We start from the raw sequence: 23,365 nt of genomic DNA, 5'->3' as shown, positions 1-23,365 counted from the left end.
ATAATTCAAAAAGGAGCAGCCATCTGGTGCGCTCACAGTAACAGGCCATCCAAACTCCATCACAGGTAGTAAATACTGTATCACTGGGCTTAATAAAGGTCTCTGGTAAATGAGATCAAATAGAGACTTAATATTGAGGGGAATTTTTGAGGTGTTTGTCTTCTCCAGTATGGCCAAGCAATACTCCTACATGACTTCTAATTAAACAGCCAATAAAAATCTAAACACTTAGCGTATATACCCAGTTTTTCACCAGATGGTAGATGGAAAACCAATACATGCCCTGATATGAGGAGCACTTGTTGGGCAAATACTAGATACCATGTAGGGTGCTAGAGTCTTTGGTATTAGAATGGATAGAGGACAACAAATTCCAAAATGTCAGGGGCTTTAAGAATAAGTTTCTTTCTTTGTCACCTAGTAATCCAGAGTAGTGTTCCTCAGCCCTTTATTTAGGATGCCAGGGCAGGGACGCCTGGGTGCCTCGGCGGTTTGAGTGCTTGCTTTTGGCTCAGGGCATCATCCTGGGATCGAGTCCCACACCAGGCTCCCTGCAAGGAGCCTGCTTCTCCCTCTGCCTATGTCTCTGCCTCTCATGAATAAATAAATAAAATCTTTTTTAAAAAGGATGCTGGGGCAACAGTGGCTTCACCATTTTTAATCATGGCTTCCAAAGTTGGCCTGGGCATCTCCAGATAAGTTGGATGGCAGGAGACAGAACATGGAGGAACACACATGAGGAGCTATGGGCCAGGCCTACAGTTGTATAAAACACTTCTGCTCACATTCCATGGGAGGAAACTTCTCCACAAAAGGCTATGACGAGCAGCAAAATTAGCCAGAAAATGTAATCTAGCTATACACTCAAAAATAAGAGAGAAAAAATAGATTTTGATAGATAGCTAAAAAGCTCTTTCATGCCATGTACTATACCCATAGTTTTCATTAAAACCCAAAATGTAGTTATAATGATGCCCACTGGACTAAGTCTCATAGGAGTTAGTTGACTTGTCTAAGCTCACACAACTGGCAATGATAAAGGTAGAATTTTAATCCAGGTCTGTCTTCCAGGTCCACACTGCCATTCACATGTGTATGTAAACTACGACAAATACAATTCAGCAAAGCCTTAATAAAACAAGGTCATTAGTGAGATTACCCATGTAGAGCATTTCACACTATGCCTGCTACACAACAGTATGTAATAAAGGTTAATTACCATCACTATCATTATTATGGTTGCAGCCTTGAGTTACACAGCTCAAACTTCCATGTGCCCCAATTCTACAGATAATTTATCATGGCTTATCTGTCAGAAGCACGACCTACCTTCCTACCTCCCCCCTTTCTTTTGCCTCTGCTGAATCTGGCAAACTACACTGAAGCCAAGCGACCCAATCAACACCCCTTTCCTTTCTTCTCTACACACAGTCTCCACTCCCTTATACCTTCCCAACCCCTTGTCTTCCATCACTTGGAACTCAATAAATTCCTGTTTAAACAATTCCCAATAGGTATACAGAATAAAAAAGAAGTTATCTATCTTTTTTTTTAACTTCTAGCTCTAATGTCATTCTCCCTCCAGAGAATCTCTTCCCCTTTCCTCTCTCTTTCTCCCCCCTTCTCTCTCTTTTTTTTAATCACTCTCTTAATTCCATTTGCTTTCACAAAGAAGTATCCTCATGGCTCCCATGCCTAAGTACTAGCTACCCTCCTGTATTCAGGCAGAGATGAACTCCTAAGGCATCACTTTTTACTCCACCTTTGTCTCCATTAGCCAATCCATTTTTATTTTCTTGTATATTATATACATAACCTTGGATTTACCCCAAAATTTTAAGCAAATCAGTGGGCCACTTAATTGTTTGCAAAAAGAGGACTCATGACCCACATCAAACCACTCCTGAGTCATCACATGACTGTTAATAACTAGTGGTCTAGCTGAAATTGCAAAGGGCCATAATTACAATAATGATGGTGGAGAGTGAAAACATTTGCAAGAAACACAGAAAAAAAGAAATTGAGAGGATGTAGGATCTATTAAATATTGAAGAGGAGTTAGAGGTGACCCCAACATTTAAAGCATGGGTTTGGTCTAGTGAACCAGTAGGGATGACAAAGCTACTGGCTAGAGTTACTAATTGGGAAAGGGAAGAGAGTTGGAAGAAAAGGAGAAGCCTGCTCTAGACTAGTTGTCCATGCAGTGTTCACAGAACATATAGTAGAATATGGATTTGGTAGTTGTATACATGGACTCTGGTCTAAGAGAGAAATATGTCCCAATAACATGTGAAACATCAATGGAGAGGATCTAACAGGGAAAGCTTGAGAAATACAAGGACAGAGTCTCAAAAATGCTGACATTCAGAGGGCATGAGAGAGAAAATATGGTATATGAGGAAAAAGAATAAAATGTATTGATTCCCTCCTCTCCACTCTGTTCTGCATTGCTCTCTGTTGGGCATCCTTCTCACACTTTCCTCCACTTCTATTCTGAAGACTTTGCACTCGCAATGTCTCATGCATGCTGCTTCCCTCCAATTAAATTGCTTATTCTTGGGAGACAGTTCTTGCTTTTTATATACTCTACACTTGCATAGAGAATATACTAAAAAAGCACTTATCATATGAGTCACTGCTTTGAGACTATCTATGAAAGGTGAATTTGCACATTGATATATTGCCTTACCAGAACTCTAGTACAACGCAGCATGGAGGGATGGAGGAGTATTCAGTTGTTTTATAGGCAAATCACTCCCAAAAGGATTTCTACTGCAACAGGATTTTCTTAAGTGGAAATAATTTTCCAACTCACTGTAAATATGGCCTATCTGATTTCTGCCACCCTTTTGAGGCCCCATGATCATATCCAAGGTTAACTTTACTTACTGGCTCTGTAGTAATTGGAGAAATTGTTTAACCTCTATATGCCTCTTTTTCCTCTTCTGTAAAGGGACTAGGAGTGATACTTACCTCATAGGGTTGTTATGATCATTAAGCAATTTAATAGATTTGAAGCACAGAAAAATTGGCAAACAAGTACATAACAAACTATTTAGCTACTTAATAAACTATTTTGTACATAATAAACAAAGTAAGCTATTATGATTGTGATTTTAGTCCTTTTCCTCATCTGCTGTGGGAAGTGAGGGAAATACATTACTTCAAAATATAATTACTCAACATTCTAAATCAAAACAAAACTAATAATGGACACAATCATTTGCCGTTGATGTATTTGAGAGTGAGCTGTATTTAATTGTCTCAGATCGAGTCATGGAGAGTTCTTTAATCTGTCTCATCTGGAGGACATAGTTAGAGCATCTTTAGAAAGACTCACCTAGCCCAGGGGAAGGAAGCAGATGCGACATATCTGGAAAGGAAGGCATCTACCTGCTGTCACTGAGGAAGGGAGAGGAGCCCTTTGGCAATGTCCTTACCACACACTGACAATAAGTTGCATTCTATATTGACCCTGTCCCAAAGGGAACAATATCCTTTTTAGGTTATGCCTTCAGTGACAGAGACATCCTTATTGGGGCACCTTCATGCACTGCCCACTCTTTTTTGAAGGCCAAAAACAGACCAGATGGTAGGTCTCTGTGGAAAAAACTCAGAATCGAGATTAGGGTAATGCTATATATCACCTGGTTTAAGAATCTAATCTGTAGATGGGGTTGAGAGAACTGTTCCTAGGACCTTTGCTAGCTAGCATCATTTTCCCCAGCACACTGGTTGGCTAGCTCAATATCTCCCAGTTGCAGAGGAATTCAGTCCTAAACTCCACAAGAAGACAGGCTGTCTGGCAGGTATGGTGACACCTGGAATTTACCATGTGACGAACATTGTGCTTTCACACATACAATCTTATTTTTGTCCCTTCGACAACCCTCTAAGGCAGTCATTACTCCACTTTACATACGAGGAAACTGAAGCTCAGTGAGACTCTGTAACTTGCCCACAGTTACACAACTAGTAAGAAATGGAGGCAGGATTCAGACTCAGGTCTCTATTTTAGCCTCTGGATCTGACCTGAAGGAAATTCTAAATGAGAGGATTAAGTATGTATTTGGAGATCATTATGAAATTTTCTGCAATGCATTTTCACTGGAATTTTCACCTGCCCTGTCCTATAATTTTTAAAATTATAATTCACATTTCCAGAAGAATTAGGAGAGTAAATATAGGATAGAAATATAGAAAACCACATAATATGTATGTATGTGTGTACAGACATCTATGTGTCTATACACACAGATATATACACATATGCACATATATATTATATATTTATACATATCCATATGTATATATGTATTGTGTAGATTATGTATAATCATATTTAACATTTAATGAGTAATACATATGTAATTATAGTATATGTACTATATGTAAAAGTATATTATTCATATACCTGCAGCTATATTCAAATGCAACATACCAACCATCCTTTTTATTTTTTCTAGTTACTCAGACTTAGCCCATTAAATAAAGATAGTACCCAGTTAAAAGAAAGCCTAGAATGCTAGACTTACTTAGAGATGATTGCCAAAACCTAGGACAAATTTTCATCTTTTAGATCCCAGCACTCAGCCTAGTGCCTGAAACACAAAAGTTGCTTAATCAAAATCTGTTGAACATTTGTTGAATTCATTCTGAACTCTTTTAAATATTCACTCCAATGTTCTGCTAAACAAGAAGCTTCCTTCCTGTGCTAATACACAATTTGATTTGTAAATACTCTGTTTACTGCAAGTTTTCAAGAACACAGCTTTCTTGTGCAAGAGCCAAGGTAGAAAATCTTTTATAATCTTTCAAAGATAATTCATTCATTCAGCAAACATTTGGCTGGTAGCAGGAATACTAAGATAAAAGGCAATGTCGCTGTCCTCTTTGTCTAGTGAAGGAGACAAACCAGAATGCAAATTCAATACAGTAGGTGAGGGCTACAGCAGAGTATGTGTGTGGGGATCCCAGGCCACAGGGACTCAGAGAAGGAAGACAGTCAACTAAATTTAGTCTGAGGTTATTAAAAACAAAAGAAATTTGATTTAGCGAATATTAAAAATACTTTAATGCAATCGAATCCCCTAATGTGCCCAGTTAGGAAGGGGTATTTTGGATGTATTAGAGGAAAATGCTCTGTGGAAAGTCAGGGGAGGAGGGAAAAGAAAAGGCAGACCCAGTTGGAGAATATCTCCTACGTTGGGGGGAGGAAAAGAAAACAACAAAGAAGTCTCTGTGGGTATTTAATTTCTTATTACATCCCTATTCATAGATGTCACTGAGACTTCTGATGACGGGTTTTTCTAAAGATTCTATTTGTTTATTTATTCATTCATTCATTAATTCATGAAAGAGAGAGAGAGGCAGAGACAAAGGCAGAAGGAGAAGCAGGCTCCCTGCGGGGAGCCCAGTGCAGGACTCCATGGATCCCAGGATCACTACCTGAGCCAAAGGCAGACACTCAACCACTGAGCCACCCAGGTGCCCCTGGTTACAGTTTTTTAATTATTCCTTATCCTGTAAACCCATAGCAATTCTACTGTGAATCAAACAGTCCCAGCATTTGACAAGTAAATATCAGGCAAAATGGTTGACAAATTAATACCTCTCTGTGATAGTCTGAAGTTTTAAGCTAGACTTGACTGAATTCTACATGCACATTCATTCCCTAAAGTTCCTACTGAACACCCCACCCCCTTCCATCAAGTGTACCTGTATATAAATACCACTCTACTGACCAGAAGAATGCAAATCTAGAGTAGAAATTGTGTCTCGGAAACTCACTCCAGAAACAATGCCCTGAAAACCCCTAGGATCTCGTGCAAGCACATCTCCCCTTTCTTCAAGTAAACATGGAATTGCATGCCCAGAAGAGACCTTAAAAGTCAACTTCTCTAACCCCCAATCATAGAATCATACCAGTCATCTCTGCTGTTTCCTCCTCCATGGGTGTTTTGTCAATTCAAAGACTTCATCTGGGAGCCACAGGGAGCTGGGAAATGCTTTGACCCAGAGAAGTAGAGTTTGAGGTATTCAGAAGCTACTAGAAGGGCAGACCAAATACATATATATGCCCCTTCTATGCTGTGTATTACATGTGAAACTCCCTGGAACAAATGCCTAACTCACAGACAAGCTAGCCTCGGCTGAAATTTGGGCATGCTGCCTACAGAAAAGGGATGAAAAAAGACTGAAGACAAGCGTCGTCCCCTTTGCAGATGCCATTCCTGGAGCTGAAGACTACTTTTCCTCCATTTATACACTAAATATTTATTAAGTACCTATTATATGCCAACTTACCACTAGATACTAAAGATACGAAGATTGATGAATAAGATACCATCAGAAATTCAAAGTCAAGTTGGGGAATTAGACAATGACCACACAGCCCTGCCAAAAAAAAAAAAGAGCAAAGACAAAACAATGTAATTCTTTTAACTAAGCAAATCAAAGAAGTCTTGTGAGAATTAAAAGTTAGGAAAACTTCAACAAGAGAGAAAGGGGAGACTTTCCACTGGGGATACAGGGTTTTTAAAATCAAGTGCCTCACTCTCCTTGGCTTAATTGAATTCCTCCATCATGCTTCTCACATGTAACCATGTGTGTGATATAGAGAAAAGTCTGGTGGGGTGTTACTACCACACTTCTAAAGAGCCTTGTACTCAAAACCAGTACCATCCCCATCACCTGAGATATTAGAAATGCAGAACCTCCAGCCTCACTCAAGATCTTCCCATGGAGAAGCATTTGAACAAGATTCCCAGGTGATTTCATCTGTGCATGAACTATTGAGAAGCACTATCCTAGAAAAGTAGTAAGGCCTCATCTCTAGAAATAAGCTTTCCAGAGAGTCAAGATCTCTTCACCTAAGAAAGGCTGCATTCAATGTCTACATTGAACAGCTCCCAAACTTTCTGTTTTTAAGATCTCTTTACACTCTTAACAGTTATTAAAGACACCAAAGAGATTTTGTTTATGTGGGTTATAGCAACCAACATTTATCATACTAAAAGTTAAAAAGTGGGAAACATTTTGTCAGTCCATTTTTTTTTGTCAGTCCATTTTTAAAAGAATAAATCCCTACATGTTAACACAAATAATTGTGCAAAATAACCATCTTTTCCAAAAAAAATAGTGTGTACAGTACCATGGACTTACCTTTTTGCAAAAATGTTCAATATCTGGCTTACTAGAAGACAGATGGAATCTCATATCTGCTTCCGCATTATAGCTGTTGCCATATTACATAATAATAATCGAATAATCCTTGTACTCCACTGTATCCTCATAGAGGAGAGTGAAAAAATATTTTAGAATTATTACGAAAATACTTTTGGCCACAAGACCACACTTTGAGACAGCTAATCTATCACATCCCTAGAGCTCTCCTCTCCTTACAAACCCTTTACCTGTTGCCTACAAAAATGCCATCAACAGCTGGAATTGTGCCAATTGCAATGATTTGTCACAATTGCAAAGAAAATTCTTAACTGAAGCTATTGAGACAAAGAATGGTTTCTTAATTATATAAGGTTTTTGGATGTAAAAATCCACATCCTCCCTTCAAAGACCAATTTAATGATCCTCACAATTGTGTATTATCTTAGTCAACTCAGGTAACCTTTGTTAAACCTCACTGGAGATAGGACTGACTGCACTAATTAAAAATAGTACACTAAAAATTAAGAGAAGCTATGCATAATAAAAAATACTATCAATTATCAGTATTAAACAAACATTCTTATATACTTTCCATAGTAGCTCTTGCTACACATTTAACATCTGAAATGTTGTGACTTTTTGTTTAAATTTTTTTATTTATGAAAAACTAAACCTAACTAGTGCCCCCTCTGTTTTACTCCTGATTCCAGGTTATATCTCTGGTTTATCTTGCTACTATTTTGCCTCATTATCTCTCATTATCTTGTGTTCCAAGAACCTTATTTGTCTAATTTATTGTCTCAATAACCAAGGGAAAATTGGCCCTTCTTGTTCCTGAAGCAAACTTTAAGATAAAATCCATTGATCTAAAAGGGACCTTAATGATCATCTAACCCAGCAGTTCTCAATCTTTCCCGCATATGAGAATCACCATTGCTTGGAGAATTAAAGGGAGAAAAAATAATAATACCAGAGTCCCACTCCAGACTAAAATCCAACTCATTGGTGTGGACCCAGGCTTTGGAAATTTTTTTAAGGTCCACCAGAAGATTCTAACATACAGTCAGGGTTGAGAAACTATGCCTCAGTCCAACTATTCACTTTGCAGATGAGGGGCAGCAATGGACAAGAGGGGAAGGATGCTTATTCAAAATCACCAGGATAGAACTAGGATTTGAACACCACCCTCTAGCCAAACAATATGATCGAGATTCTTCTTTTAATTCTCTTAATTCAGAGTTCTCAAAACACAAACAAAAAGGAGTTTCTTCTCCTTCCCTTGCATAAAAGTCACCTTTCAAATAACTTTTGTTCTATACACAATAAATGTACCCATTTTAAAAAATATTTTATTTGAGAAAGAGCACTGTAGGGGGAGGGACAGAGGGAGGAGGACAAGCAGATTCTCCCACTGAACACAGAACTTGACAAGGAGCTCAATCCCAGGACCCCAAGTTCATGACCTGAGCAGAAGTCAGATATTTAACTGACTGAGCCCCCCAGGTGCCCCTGAATGCACTCATTTTAAGTTTAACAAGTTAGACAAGCATGTATACTCATGTTACTATTTCCCCAGTCTTGATACAGAACATTTTCATCACCCCAGAAAGTTTCCCCTTACCTCTCTCTGTCAGCAACATCCATCCCAGGCCCCAGGTGACAATTACTCTGATTTCTGTCACCATAAATTAGTTTTTCCTGTTTTAGTACCTCATATAGGTGGAATTATACAGTATGCATTCTTTTACTTGACATAATTTTTTAAAAATTCAACCATGTTGTATCCACAGTTTATTCCATTTTATTGATGAGTATTTCATCATATGGATATTCTATAGTTTATCCATTGGGTTGTCCTCAGCTTTGGATTATTACAAATAAAGCTGCAATGAACATTTGTCTACAAGACTTTGGGAAGGCATACATTTTTATTTATCTTGAGTAAATACACAGGAGTGGAAACACTGGGCTCAAGGTGGCCTGGGAGGCAGGATGTGTAAAAGAAAGTGTTCCAGCCCTGCAATCAGTCAGAGGTGGCTCTTTTTTAACATGGAGATCAAAATGCAGGCATGTCAAAAGGATTAGAGACAGTGTATATGGAGTAGTTGGTAAATATAGATATGTAATAAATGATAATAGAAATAACTAGAGATGGCACTAGGTCGGACTGAAACAAGATCTCTGAACTTCTCGGTGATGTGCTTTTCCACTACTGTTCACTTTCCCTCAAACCTTATCCAGCCAAAGGCCCCTCCTCCCCCTACACAACCCCCTACCCTGTCCTATAAGTTGATACTATAAAATATGAACTACCTTCTGAAATAATTTAGAAGTGTTCTTTGGTTTGTTCATTCTAATAATTTGTAGTTCTGCTTGATAAAATGAAAGAAGGGAGGGAGGGAAGGAGGGAATCCAGATAGGAAACTCTCAGCACATGAATTCAGGAAAGGAGAAATACCTACCTTTTAGGTAATATTAGGCTGAGATAAGTACTGAACCAAACCTACTGGTTGCAGCAAGTGAACCTAGAAATCATTTTTGGAAGATATGGCCCCATTTGGATTTAAGCCCTGTCTATCATGTAGTTCTTCTTCCATGACTTACCCTTCCCCTATACAACCTTTTCATTCAATTCCTTTAAGTGTTCAAATTAACATCTTCTTTTTCTAGGTCTAACACCCCTTTCTCTTCCCCATTCCTGTAGCTCCCAGTATTCTTTCCACTTATAGGACAGAGGAGAAAAATAAATGGCCAACGTGTTCTATCTCACATACACACACACCCCACCCTTACCTATGGTTCAACTATAAAAATTGTGAATATATGAGTTTACGAGGTAAATCATGAAAAAATGCTATCATAGAATAAGAAGGCTCTTTTCTCTCACTCCTAGGGGCCTGTGAAAAGTGACCCTCTACCACTGAGTTGACAAGCTCCAGATGTCACCAGCTCCCCCTCACTGAGATGGCTGCTGCTCATAATCACATCTCCCCTTTAAAACTTCCTCCATGCTCTGCCCTCCAGGCTTGTCCCTGATCAAGAGACTTTCTAGAGCTCTTCAGCTAAATCCCAGGCCAGCCGACTGTGCTTCTGCCTCAGCCAATTAGAATGCATGCTGCCTATGAGATTTCCTGAGACACTCTCAGCTGCCACATTAAAACTGCATGAGCCTTCCTCTGGAGGCCTAATAATAGCACGTTTCATCTGTGAGCCACTTTATAAACATTAAGTGATTAAGCCACCCTCTATCTTCTCAAGCTCTGGGCTTTGGCATAGTGGACTTCACTCTCCACTGTCCTCAAATTACTCCAGCAAGAAAAAAAAAAAACAAAAAAAACTGAGACCTGAAAGATCTTTTCTGGGTATTTTAGGTCAAGACATTAAGACCAAGGGCCCTGCAGTAACAACCCCTACTTAGGTAATGGTACGGAGGGAGAAGGTATTTAAAGTCATGCTCCTTTTAAAAAAGACTGAATTGAGGTTCTCATCTCCCATAGCTAGATTAGCAGAGAGAAGAAATTGACTCCATGATGTAGAGCAACATCATTGAGCTAGAGCCCATGGCACAAATCCACCCTGCCACCTATTTTTATAGATAAAGTTTTATTGGACAATCATACTCATACACTTAGTTATCTACAGCTATTTTTGCATTGCATTATCAATTGAGCAGTTGTGACAGAAATCAAATGACCCACAAAGCCAAAAGATATTACCATCTAGCCCTGCAGAAAGTTTGCTGACCTCTGCAGGATCTAAGGAACTTAAAGTTTATCTTCATCCTGTATATTCTGTAAATATCTTTAATCAATTCTCTTTCCCTTTCTGGGCCTCAGTTGCTACATCTGTAGACTGAATAACCTATAAACTAACTGAGCCATCACCTTAGGCTTATTCTCTTGTTCTATAAGTATTAGCATCTCATATGTTAGCTTTGTCTCATTATTATAGCTGACTCCCTTGAGGGAAGGAATAGAGTTGTGTGTGTCTCAGGAATCATTGTAGGCAGGGGGCTCTATGATGAGCCCTAAATCCATCTGTGGATTTATATATAAATAGCTGTGGATTTATATATAAATAGTGGTATAGCTGAACTGACTTAAATTACAGTTTGTTGTTTGTTTGTTTGCAGAGAGATCTCACAGAATGAAGTCTTGGAAGTGATAGAGGCAAACGTGTTCTCCAACCTGTCCAAATTACATGAAATGTAAGCAAGATCCTGTGGGGTTTGCTCATGATTGTTGGCAATAGCCTTAAATTTTGTGTACATCCCTGGAAGGCTCTCTGCTCTAGTCTCTAATCTCTAGAAATTGTCAAAATTTGCCCAAAAGGCATGGTTGTGTCTCTCTGCCTGGCCATCCTGGTACCAGCCCAGAACCTAGTCTTGTCCTGCTCCCTCCGCCCCAGATTTTTTTCAATGGTAGACCCAAGGACCTTGTTCTGCAACTGAAGATACCTCCATCTCATCCTCTCATTTAAAATTATTCCAGAGTTAAAGTCCAAAACAAACATGATATAGTTAAAGATAGGCAATCCTCACTTGAATATTGCCTATACCATATATCACCGTAAAATCTTGGCCAACATACAAAATCATTCCAAGACTTAGTTTTCTTATCTGTAAAATGAGAATAATAATAATAGGATCACTGTGATGAATAAAGGAGTTATATATAAATTAGACCTAACCATCAACTAGCATAGAGTCAGTATGTCATAACGATCCTTGGTTCCTTATTACAACCCAATTTGCTTTCTCTTTTTGGCATTCACATTTTACACACCTGTCAGTATTCATACAGGTACATTTCTGTTTCACACCAGCCTATAATTACAATAAATTAATTCACAGAATCATAAAATGTCAAGGCAGAAGAGACTGGGGACTATCTGGTCCCAATTTTTCCAAAGTATATTCTGTTTATCATTAAACACTCAGGAAATTATTGTTTTATTTTTAAAAAAGGTAAACAACTCTAGGGTCAAATAAGATTAGGAAACACTGGGCAAATAAAATTAGATTCACTTACTATAGGAAAACTCAGAATCTATAACATGCAAATGCATACTTAGAATCTCCAAGGAGGATATTTTATTGAGGATTTCTCAACCACTATTATTGAAAAGGTTTCTTCTTCTGGGGCATATATTAATATCTCACAAAATTCCCACAGAACATAGTTAGGAAAGCCACCAAACCACTTTCTTAATGTTACAGATGAGGATGAAAGACACAGAGAAGCTGCAAGACTAATCTAAAGTTACCCAGCCAAACCCACAGCAGGATAAGGACTTGAAAATAAATCCTAACATTATTTTTTTAAAAATATCTTAGCATTTGCCAAGCATATATATACATATACACATTCACATAATTCATATATTTGTTTAGAAATGGCACTTGGTCTGTCCATACTAGCAGACTACCCTTTCCTTTTCCTTCCTTCTCCCATTCTGCCTCCTACCTGCATTATTGCTCAATACCATTAAGCCTCTGTAAACGATGCTTTCCCCGGCTCTCCCCCATTGCCTTCCTGTTCCTTCCTTCCTTTCTTCTGTTTGGTCTCTCCTTATCTTAGTTGGGAAAAGAGTTTTGACCAGGGTCTCAGAACCCACAGGGAATGTCAAAGAAATGAACCAAAGGACAGCCAGCCCTCTGGACAGAATCAAGCAAGCATCCTTCTCTGTGGTTCACTGTGCAGTGGAGCTAATGGAATGCCTCTTTCATCTCTTCCCCGCATAGAGAGGTGCTCACCCCCATGTAGCACTGACTGTACTTAAAATAATTAATTACCTGGCACTTGGATCTGGGTAGCTACAGGTTACTGCAACATAAAAGCTAATGAAACAGGGAGGAAGTAATTAACACAGAGCATCTCTGCAAATATACATTGATCCAGCAAGATGAGGAAAGGGCAGCCTCTCTCTGTTGGAATCCAAATGTGAACATGCTCACCTCCAGACTATTGATCAGGACACAGAAAAAGCCAATAAGGGCAGAAGTCACCACATTTCAGGAACTGTGAGAGCAACCTGTCTATAGCTGGAAGGAAATCACCAGCACATTCCCAGCTACTGTGCTGGTTAAAATCAGAGATGTCCACTGCTTTTCATGTGACCTTTGTTTTCCTTTGCCTCTTTACTTTTTTTTTTTTTTTCCCTAAGTCTCATCCCTGCCCTCTTAGCCTCCTCAGACACTTACTGGTTTCAAGATGCAGTGTACTGAGTGAAAAGGACCCAGTCAACCAGTGCTTTGTTTGGCTATGATTAACAGGTCGCAAGAGGACATTAGTTATGGGAGAAAAATGGGTTAATACTTAGTGTGTACAGTTTGGTGTAGTAAAAACACTGCATGCAGTCTCAACTTTTTGTTAAAATGATGGATGGATAGATGGATAAGTAGGTGAATGACTGATATACTCTTTGTATAATGTGAAAAATACTACAGCATTTCTTAATGTTAGTTCATGTGCATGTTCTTCTGTTTTGCAGTAGAATTGAAAAGGCCAACAACCTGCTATACATCGACCCTGATGCCTTCCAGAGCCTTCCCAACCTACGATATTTGTAAGAACTTTTATAGATATTCTGGTGCCCCCTCTATAAACAAATTGTGTATTCCTGTTTTAGTAAAATGTCCACTTGCTACTCCGGGGAACAACAGTTTTTTATAAAAGATGTGGGATAACACTTGCTGGTGGATTTTTTTAAAAAGATTTTATTTATTTATTCATGAGAGATAGAGAGAGGCAGAGGGAAAAGCAGGCTCCATGCAGGGAGCCCAATGTGGGACTTGATTCCAGGACTCCAGGATCATGCCCTGGGCCAAAGGCAGGTGCTAAACCGCTAAGCCACCCGGGAATCCCCGGCGGATTTTATTTTAGTTTAATAAGTGAGTTCCACTAATATAATTGCATTTTTATTTTCATTTACAAAAACAGACATCATAAGCCATGCCATTTGCATTAATGGAATTGTCACATGGACCTCTTGCAGAACTCAGTCATAATTTAGTGTTAATAAGATGCAGCCAGAATTTGTGCTAGCATTTAGCTGTGACCTCGACCTCAAAGACATCATCTCTTTGGTTCTGCACATATGCATTTTTTCTTTGATACATTACAGTGATTTATTTTGTGAGTTTTAGTTAATAATAGACATGGTATTGTATCAGCAGAGAGATTCCTAGTGTTTGAGCTCCATCCTTTGAGCCTGCCCCATCAGCAAAAACCCTGCTTCTTCCATTCAAATGGCTTTCAAAATAGCTGAGTGCCTGACAGAGCCCAGAGTACTAGGATAGGACCCCATAAAATGCCACATAAGAAGTTGGGCTAGAAGTAGGGCAGCCCGGTGGCTCAGCGGTTTAGCACCGCCTTTAGCCCAGAGCGTGATCCTGGAGACCCGGGATCAAGTCCCACATCGGGCTCCCTGCATGGAGCCTGCTTCTCCCTCCCCCCCACTGTGTGTGTGTGTGTGTGTGTGTGTGTGTGTGTGTGTGTGTGTGTGTGTGTGATGAATAAATAAATAAATAAATCTTAAAAAAAAAAAAGAAGTTGGGCTAGAAGTCACACTAAGCCCCTTCACTAGCTACTTTTCATAGGCTAGAACTTAATCTCTCAAAGTTTATTTCCCTGTCACAAGAATGGAAATAATAGTAATGATAGATATATATCTGTTACCTATAATATAATAATGTATCAACCCCACCCCTGCCAAAAAAAAAAAAAAAGGTTTAAAGCAACAGCTATTTATTGCCTCTCACCTGAGTTGATCTGTGGAATGGATCTGCGGCCTGGACTCTTCGCCAGGCCTCAGCTAAGCTCACTTAAGTAACTACAGTTTGGTGGCAGATCAACTGGTGGCTGGCTGCTGCAGATGGTCTCAGTTGAGGTGACAGGTCTCCACAAAGTGATGCTCATTTCAGTAGGCTAACAAAGACTTGTTCTAATGGCAGTCTTGGGGTCCCAACAGAGAGCTAAAGCTTTTAAGCCTCTTGAGATCTACACCCTGAACTAGTACACTGTCTCTTCTGGAGCATTTTTTTTTAATTTTTATTTATTTATGATAGTCACAGAGAGAGAGAGAGAGAGAGAGGCAGAGACATAGGCAGAGGGAGAAGCAGGCTCCATGCACCGGGAGCCTGACGTGGGATTCGATCCTGGGTCTCCAGGATCGCGCCCTGGGCCAAAGGCAGGCGCCAAACCGCTGCGCCACCCAGGGATCCCTCTTCTGGAGCATTTTATTAGCCAAAGGAACTCATGGGGCCAGCCTTGATTCAAGAGGTAAAGAAATAGACTTTACTTTTTTTTTTTTTTATGGAAAAAGCTGCAAAGTCACAAAATAAGGTATGTCAATGCAAGGAAGGATAGAGAATAGAGGACATCTTTATAACCACTTTAAAGTATGTAAAAAGTTTTACACTATGCCTGTCACATGGTGAATGCTCATATTATTAGTAGCTGCTAGTGATACTTTGACTAATCCTCAATTTTTATCCATAAGAACTGGAGTTAGTAGGTACAATGAGCAACACTTGGCCATTGTATACAATACAGTCACTCAGTTCTGAGTGACTAAGGGAATAAAAGATATAACAGAACAGAGTCTATGACATGGAACTTCCTCTCCCTGACAGGAGCCCTGGAAAGGGTCTGAGAAATAATCAAGGTTGTCAATTCCTGAGTTACTGTCAGAGGCAGGGCTAGTTTCACTGCCCTTGCAGTCACATAGGGCTTGATGCTCAAAAGCACCCCATACCCAGAGGGCCCCCCACTGCATTTAATTCCCTGCTGTTACTGTCTTGAAATGCTTAAACATGTTTTTAACAAAGAGCCCTGCATTTCATTTTGCACTATGCCCCACAAGTGTAGGCAGTCATGCTCAGAAGTCAGGGTTATGACCTCTTCTAGTTTCAGACTTGGGAGGCTTGGCTCCCCAAATGGACTTTGCTATACTGTCTGCAGAGGCAAACCTGGATTAGACACATAACAGTGGAAGAAATATGGCATAACAAAAAAGGCATCGGTCTTAGAATTTTTTTAAAAAGCCTATAACTTCATCTTCAACCCACTATTTACTCTTAGATCAATTGCTGGATCTCTGAGATACACTTGTATAGGACCCTCAAGTGAGATATATGAAGATATTACACGAAGTATGAAGTGTTCAAAAACGTTAATAAATGTACTGAGCATTTTATAGGATAATTATTTCTGGCCAACCAGAGTTTACCAGTCGACTCTCAGGAAAAGTCCAGTAAGGGCTGAATAAGAGTTATGGTGGTCACTAAGACCTTCAGCTTTTACTTACACTGTTTGTCATGAGTTTAAGAAGACAAGTTTGGGAAATGCCCTTACATTTCATGGAGCAGTACAGAAAAAAAAATTATATATGATGGCAGAAGGTACTGATTTCCAGGTGGGATACTGATATTTATTAGGTAGATAGCAAAGTTTTCTAAGCCTCCGTTTCCTTATCTGTAAATAGGGTAAGATTTGTCTGTAAAAAACATTTTGAAAATTGTTTTTCAGTATACAAACTATAAATAACTATACAAACAAGAATGCCTGGGTGGCTCAGTCAGTTAAGTGTCTGACTCTTGATTTTGGCTCAAGTTGTGATCTCAGGGTTGTGAGATCAAGCCCTGCATTGGGCTCCATACTGGACATAGAACTTGCCTAAGATTTTCTTACCCCCTCTGCCCCTCCCCCTTCCTGCTCCTGTGCTAAGAAAGAAAGAAAGAAAGAAAGAAAGAAAGAAAGAAAGAAAAGAAAGAAGAAGAAGAAGAAATAATAATTATACAAAGAAAATTATTAGTGCCTACTACCCAGTTGGCTTCTTTCAATCCTTTTTGCTTTCTTTCCCAACTGTCATCTTCCCTTCTTTCTCTCCCTTTACACTTAAAAATAGTCTGAGTGGAATATGGGAGCCACAGAATCTTCAATAACAGAATAAAATCACGTTAGAGCATGCAGGTTGACGGCCACTCATACGTGAAGTGAAAAGTACTCCTACAGAGAATAGAGCCAAGAAGAAAACCATCCCTTCAATACATATTCCATTGCCCTTGATAATAACAGCATGAATAGTAGTCAGAACGCTGGGCTGGGAGTAGGTGAATAAGGTATGAGGAATCATTGCCAAGTTTTAAATCAAGAGATCCATAATTAGACCCATCATTGGGCCACACTTTGTGGTCAACACCATTCACTCTTATTAATGAGGACCCTCAGCCTTCCCTCTAGGGGATTAGATCTGGGGAGGAACTGGGAAGATGTGGGCATAGAAGGCATAGCCCTAGGGGGGAGGAATGGAAACTTTGACCAAATAGAGGGGCCAGGCTATGACTTTGACGCTGGAAGAAGCTAAAATCTATGCCATCAGTCATCAATCCAGCCTCTGCTTTGTGTCCTTTGCTCACTCTGAAGGGTTGAATAGTCAGTCCCCAGTCCCGCCTGGCTCCCCCACCAGTTTAGACAAAGCTGTAGGTGACCCATTCCAGCCACATCCTTTCATAAGAGGAGGTTACTGTTCTCAGCGCATTTGAGAAAAGAATTTGTATGCAGTTTGGAGGAACTGTGTCATTGTCAAAGTATCCTCCTTTATTACTCTGAAAAAAATATTTATATAATTCTACAGTGTGTAAAATTCTTTCACATCCACTGCCTTGCTGATCTCCCCCAGGAAGTTAAGAGGAAGAGTTGTCCATCTTAAGTCTTTTGACTTATTGCCAAGAGTGGGCTTTTCAAGAGTGGGCTTTTCTTCCTTCAGATGTGGCATATGGTGACCCTGGGAACCATATCAACTCTGCACTCCAGAGGCACTTCTACCAGCAATACTTCTATTCAGGGCTCAGACTGTGGCCCTTTGAAAAAGTTTCCATACTGATAAGGGATCTAAATTAGTTGGACCTCTAATCTGAAAGAGTCTATAATGGAAACAAAGCCCAGTAAAGCTTCCTTTTCCTTCCATGCTTATTTGTGTCTGAGCAGCAGTCATAAATGGCCTTACAATCCAGCAGCCAGGTAGAGGTGGATGGCAACGATTTCAGATACTCTTTGGGATGATGAACTACTTGCTTCAAGGCAAAGGAGAAACACAAAATGGATGAAGGAATCCAGAGGGAACCAGGAGGATTGAATAGTTGTTTATTTTCCTGAAGCCAGGATAAATGTTTATTATCATAGCCACCAAAGCAGGAAATTACAAGGGGTTAGGGGTAAGTTTCCATTTGACTTGAGCATCCTAATTGCCACACACACACACACACACACACACACACACACAGAAATGTTGTTCTGAAATTTTCAGCATTGATTCCATTTCATGCTCATCATTTGATGGCACAGAATTCAAGACAACTAGAAATCAACATTCTTCATCACTGCCTTCATACCTCACTGAGGAACCTAAAGTGGTTAGAAAAAAACTCATGAATAAAGAAATGTACTTTGACTAGAAGAATATACATCAAAGGATTCATCTGGGTGCATTTTTTAAGTCAATATTGTATTTGCAGGCTATATTTCTTTCTTTGCTGCTCTGCCTTCCTGGAGCTGACCTTTTGTGTATGAAAGATTATCTATTGATCTGTAAATAAGGTTTACACAATATTCTCTTGCCTTTGCATCCTGTCAATGTAATTCTCAGGCAGCTGGATGTTGCTCTTTACTTCTCAATAAGCCCTAATTCCATTTTAGCAAACCCTTCACACAGCTGGGTAGGGCCCCTCCCCAACTGACAACCATCTTCTACTCACAGGCAGGCTTGTTAGACCCTCCTTAGGATCCCTGTTAACAGCAGCCACACCATCTGCTTTCTCCAGCCAGGAATAATTCCAGGAGAGTCTTCATTAGAACTCACCTAAGCAACTCAGGCTGTTTCTTCCCCATCCCTCCCTTAAATCCCCCACTTTCTGTTCTGTATTCCTCCCTCATTTTATTTAGTAAGAGTAATGAAAATAGCTTCTCTGATTATAAAAGTTGAACCATATGTTGGACATCTCAAAGAACAGATACTAGGGACTCAGGCAGCAGCACAGAGTAGTATAGAAGTACATGGGCTCCAGAGCCACCTGTCTAGGCTTAGGTCTTGGCTCCTGCCCTTCCTAGTTGTGTGACCTTAAGGAATGGTTTTATTTCTCAATCTCAGTCTTCCTTTCTATAAGCCAGGAATAACATTAACCTGCATCTTTGTATTATATTAAAGAAGTCATTAAGAACAAAGACTGATGTTTAGAAAATTCTTAATAAATGTTAGCAATTCTTATTAAATTCTTGACCCTGTTATTTACTAGCTAAGAGAGTCCACATAAGTGACTTCATCTATCTTTGTTCCACAGTTCTCCCCTAGGCTTAAATTTAAAAAAAAAAAAGAAAGAAAGAAAGAAAGAAAATAAAGTAATATCTACCTTTTGAGATCATTGGCAAGGATTCATTTGAGATGCTGATGACAATAGTGATGATGGTGGGATATTCCGCCCCCATCAATATTCCTAACGTTTTTGAAAGCTTTTTTAACTTTTTCTTTCGGAAAGGATCCACTGACCAGTATTCAAATGTGGGAATACATAATTCTTGCTTCTCAAAGGAAAAAAGCATCCTTCTTACTGAACTTCTGATGTATCTAGAAAGGTCTTCCAAACAAGCAAAACTGCATTATCTTTCAGGGTTCTACTGGAGAGCTCCTAACTCTGCCTTTTAATGTTTATTTTCAATACTCGTTGTCCGCAATATCCCTTGCCGTCTCCATAAAAATTAATTCCAGGGATCCCTGGGTGGCGCAGTGGTTTAGCACCTGCCTTTGGCCCAGGGCGTGATCCTGGACACCTGGGATCGAATCCCACGTCAGGCTCCCAGTGCATGGAGCCTGCTTCTTCCTCTGCCTGTGTCTCTGCCTCTCTCTCTCTCTCTCTCTCTCTCTCTCTGTGTGACTATCATAAATAATTAAAAAAAAAAATTAATTCCAGTTCTTCACACCACCAGCTGGTCAACTAATGCTTCCCATTTTTATGTTGATTTACAATTTAACACCTTTTGTTATACTTTCTTGCATTTGAACCTCAGAGCAATCCGTGAAGTAGGCCGAGTAGTAAAAGTCCATGCATTTTGTAGCAGTAAGCTGGCCTTGCCTATAGACCCTGATTACAGGGCTCTCCTGACAGGAATGTGCAATACCTCTATACCTCTATGAATTGGAGTATTATGGGTGTACAGCCAAGTTTGGCTCTCTTTTCTGATGGGAAAAGGACCATCTGAGGGTTCAGTTTTAGAAGTATGGCAGCCACATACATAGTGGAAAGGATTGATTCCCCTTTTCTCCTCCATCACTTTGGATATGAATTGGCCAATAAATAAAAACTCATTCATTCAATCATTCAACAATCATTTACTGAAGTCCTACTATATTCTAGGCTTTGTAGCAGTTACTGGGTATACAAAGGATGGCAAGATAGATGAAGCCTCTGCCCTTATGGAACTTATATTCTAGTTGAAGAAACAATGCTGGATAATGTTAGGTGTTGTTAGTGGTATAAAGAAAGATAATGCAGGCCAAGTAGAGAGTAATAGTTTATAAACGGGGTGGTTGAAAAAGGATGGAGGGCATGGCCTTGTGAGAAATATAGGAGACATCTATGGACAGCTCTCAAGCTGCTCAGTCTTTGGTGGAGAAAGGTTAGCTAGCATCCATTAATCGCTGGGAGCAACACATCTGTAGAGCTGTGTGGTACTGGTCATAAATGAGAGGACTGACCCAATACTTTGGGCTGCAGTAATCAGAGCACTTAGCTGCAACTTAAGGGATAAATAAAATTTGGAAAGACAGAAAAGAGGGACTTCCTGTGGCAGGGAGGGGTGGGAAGAGATGAGCAAATGCATATAAGGTGAAAAGACCATGAAGTAGGCAGAGGAGGGGGAGAAACTAAGTCCCAACTCAAAAGAAGCTACACACTGAGGAGTAGAACTGCATTAGGATAGACTGGGTTTGGTAAGATTCGAAAAAAGAAATTAAAAGAGGGGAGTTCAGGCCTACTACTAAAGAGTAAGCTCTAAGATTTTGAGCAGCAGAGCAACAAGATGACAATTATTTGGTCTGTAGATTGGCCAGTAGGTACAGACTATACACTCAAGGGAGACCTACTAAGGGGCAGCTGCTATAATTCCAGGGTACAGTAATGGTGGCACCTGGAGGACTGGGGAGACGTGTTCAACAGGGGACACAGTTCTAAAAAGAATCATTGCTATGTGATTTACTTCTAGGTCAGACATGGACCCAAGTGAGGACAGTGATTTTTGCCCCTCAACCCTAATAACCCCCAAAGTCTTCCTTCCCCCATGCCTCACCTAAGTACATCCCACATAGAACCATCCTGCATATGGGGCCAGAAGTCCTTTTACACAGGGGCTGGTGATTATTGGAAAGGAATTATTAGCTATCTCCCTGGCTGTCAATGTTGTAAGGATCTAAGGATGTCGTCGTGACTACAAAAATGGGCACAATGGAAATTATACAGTTGCTTTTATCAGTTAGGTGTCTAGCTGAGGCAACTTTGCTGCCATTGTCAATGCTAGGAAAATAGGGTCAGATTTTTCTTCTGAAATGATGTTCAGGGTGAGGTTGCTGCCCGAGCATGGCAGCTCAAGGAGGGCAAGAACCTTCTCTTAACTGATCATCAAGAAGGTGAGGTTTTCATACTGCTCACCTCTTCTCCTCATTCCTCTAACCTGTTGACTGTGTTTTCTCCTACAAGCAGCTTGTCTTTTCCATCAGCAAGACTATTACTTGATCCATCAGTGTACATCAACATGTTTGGGTCATGATGTTCTTCTTTCTAGAGGAATTTCCATTTTTGTAAGAGAGGCCTAGAGAAGGCAGTGTGAAACCCAAGAATTGATAATGATAGACTCCAGGTTTGGAGGTTTCTAGAGGGAGAGATAAGTCCCATGGGATCCACTCCAAAGCACTTAGGTAACCATACTCAATCCACTTGCAGAGTCTCTGAATTATATTTTCATCGTCTATACCTTCTTGTGAGGTAAGCATGTCCTTACCTCATTAATTTTTAAATAAAGCCTGAATGTCATCACCTGAAGTCAGATGTGAAGACAAGTCTAGAGAGAGTTCACAGAGAAACAAGTCCCAAATGAGCTGCGTGAAGCTCCGTCCCTATTCTTCCTCAATGGTTCCCATTTCCCCCTGATAATGAGGACTGATCCTTTTAGGATCAGTTTCTTCATCCACAAAATGAAAATAATATGCTTCAAGAGGTTAAAAAGAAAAGAGGAAAATGGACTCTACGTCCTCTAAGTCTCTTCTCTCAAGTGCTTAGTGTCTAAACAATATATTCACAAATCTGGGGCTTCCAGTGTCACTGCCGGTCCGTAGTTCAGCATATTCAGATTCAGCATGAAGAACCTTGTATGGAAGGAGAAATTCTCTCTACCAGAAAGGAAAATACAGCATCCTGCCAAACACTGTATTTCCCAGATCAGGCTCCTCTTCCACACAGAATTCATGTAGACCTTTTAAATGCTGAGATCCTTTTGGTACGTTAAGAACTTAAACCAGCTATAGATTTACTCTTAAGTTAGTAACAGCAGAAACTCAACTCTTGGAACTAAAGGATGGCCATAGGATGCATCCCATAGGATGAAACCACTTCAGTCCCTCACGCATGAGCACAGCCAGCCTCAGCAAAGGCCAGGAGACACCAGAAGTGGGGTCAGCAGACAGCACCTGGCAGTCTCTGGAGCTGGCTTGGGAGGGCCAGATCCTTGGCAAGGGCTCCCTCAGGCACATGCAGGAGAGACAACTCCAATGGCAAACCTGAAGGGCATCAGGCAAGGCCCCACCTCCATAAAGAATGAACTGCTGCCTTATCTTCCACCACTGCAGTCTCAATGTTGGGAGGTTTAAAGTGTGTTTTTATCTTTTGCAGACTCTTCTAGATTTGCAATTATCCCTAAGGGAGGCCACACATTAAGAGATTAGAGCTAACACAGGAATCTCCTTAAGGATTGGGAGCAGCCCCTGGAAGCCGGGAAATGCAGAGGACACTGGGCAGGGCAGGCAGGACAAGAACAGGAGGGAGGACGACACAAGAGAAGTCTAGTTATGAGATTCTGTGCTACTCTCAAGGTGGGGACCAGGTTGTCCTCATAGCTAAATCCCCAGATCAGGGCACAAAAAATGCGCTCAA

General features: G+C 40.1%; 2 protein-coding genes across 15 annotated transcripts in view; one reads left to right on the top strand and one right to left on the bottom strand.

Annotated features, from left to right (window-relative positions):
* LOC144324117 (uncharacterized) overlaps positions 1-23,365 on the bottom strand; it is a 582,294-nt gene that overhangs the window by 453,678 nt on the left and 105,251 nt on the right. The window lies entirely within an intron of this gene.
* The window catches only part of FSHR (follicle stimulating hormone receptor), a 167,947-nt gene that overhangs the window by 106,451 nt on the left and 38,131 nt on the right, over positions 1-23,365 (top strand). For 4 of the 8 annotated variants that reach the window (XM_077915328.1, XM_077915331.1, XM_077915334.1 and 1 more), the window contains 2 exons: positions 11,300-11,374; positions 13,660-13,734. In XM_077915328.1, the coding sequence (XP_077771454.1) occupies positions 11,300-11,374; positions 13,660-13,734 (150 nt within the window). The remainder of the gene's footprint in view (positions 1-11,299; positions 11,375-13,659; positions 13,735-23,365) is intronic. The other 4 variants (XM_077915330.1, XM_077915335.1, XM_077915332.1 and 1 more) reach the window with 2 other exon arrangements.

Source organism: Canis aureus, chromosome 11 (assembly GCF_053574225.1).
Source record: "Canis aureus isolate CA01 chromosome 11, VMU_Caureus_v.1.0, whole genome shotgun sequence".
NCBI lineage: Eukaryota > Metazoa > Chordata > Mammalia > Carnivora > Canidae > Canis > Canis aureus.
Note: the sequence above shows the minus strand (reverse complement) of the source record. Positions and strands in the feature narration are given on the sequence as shown.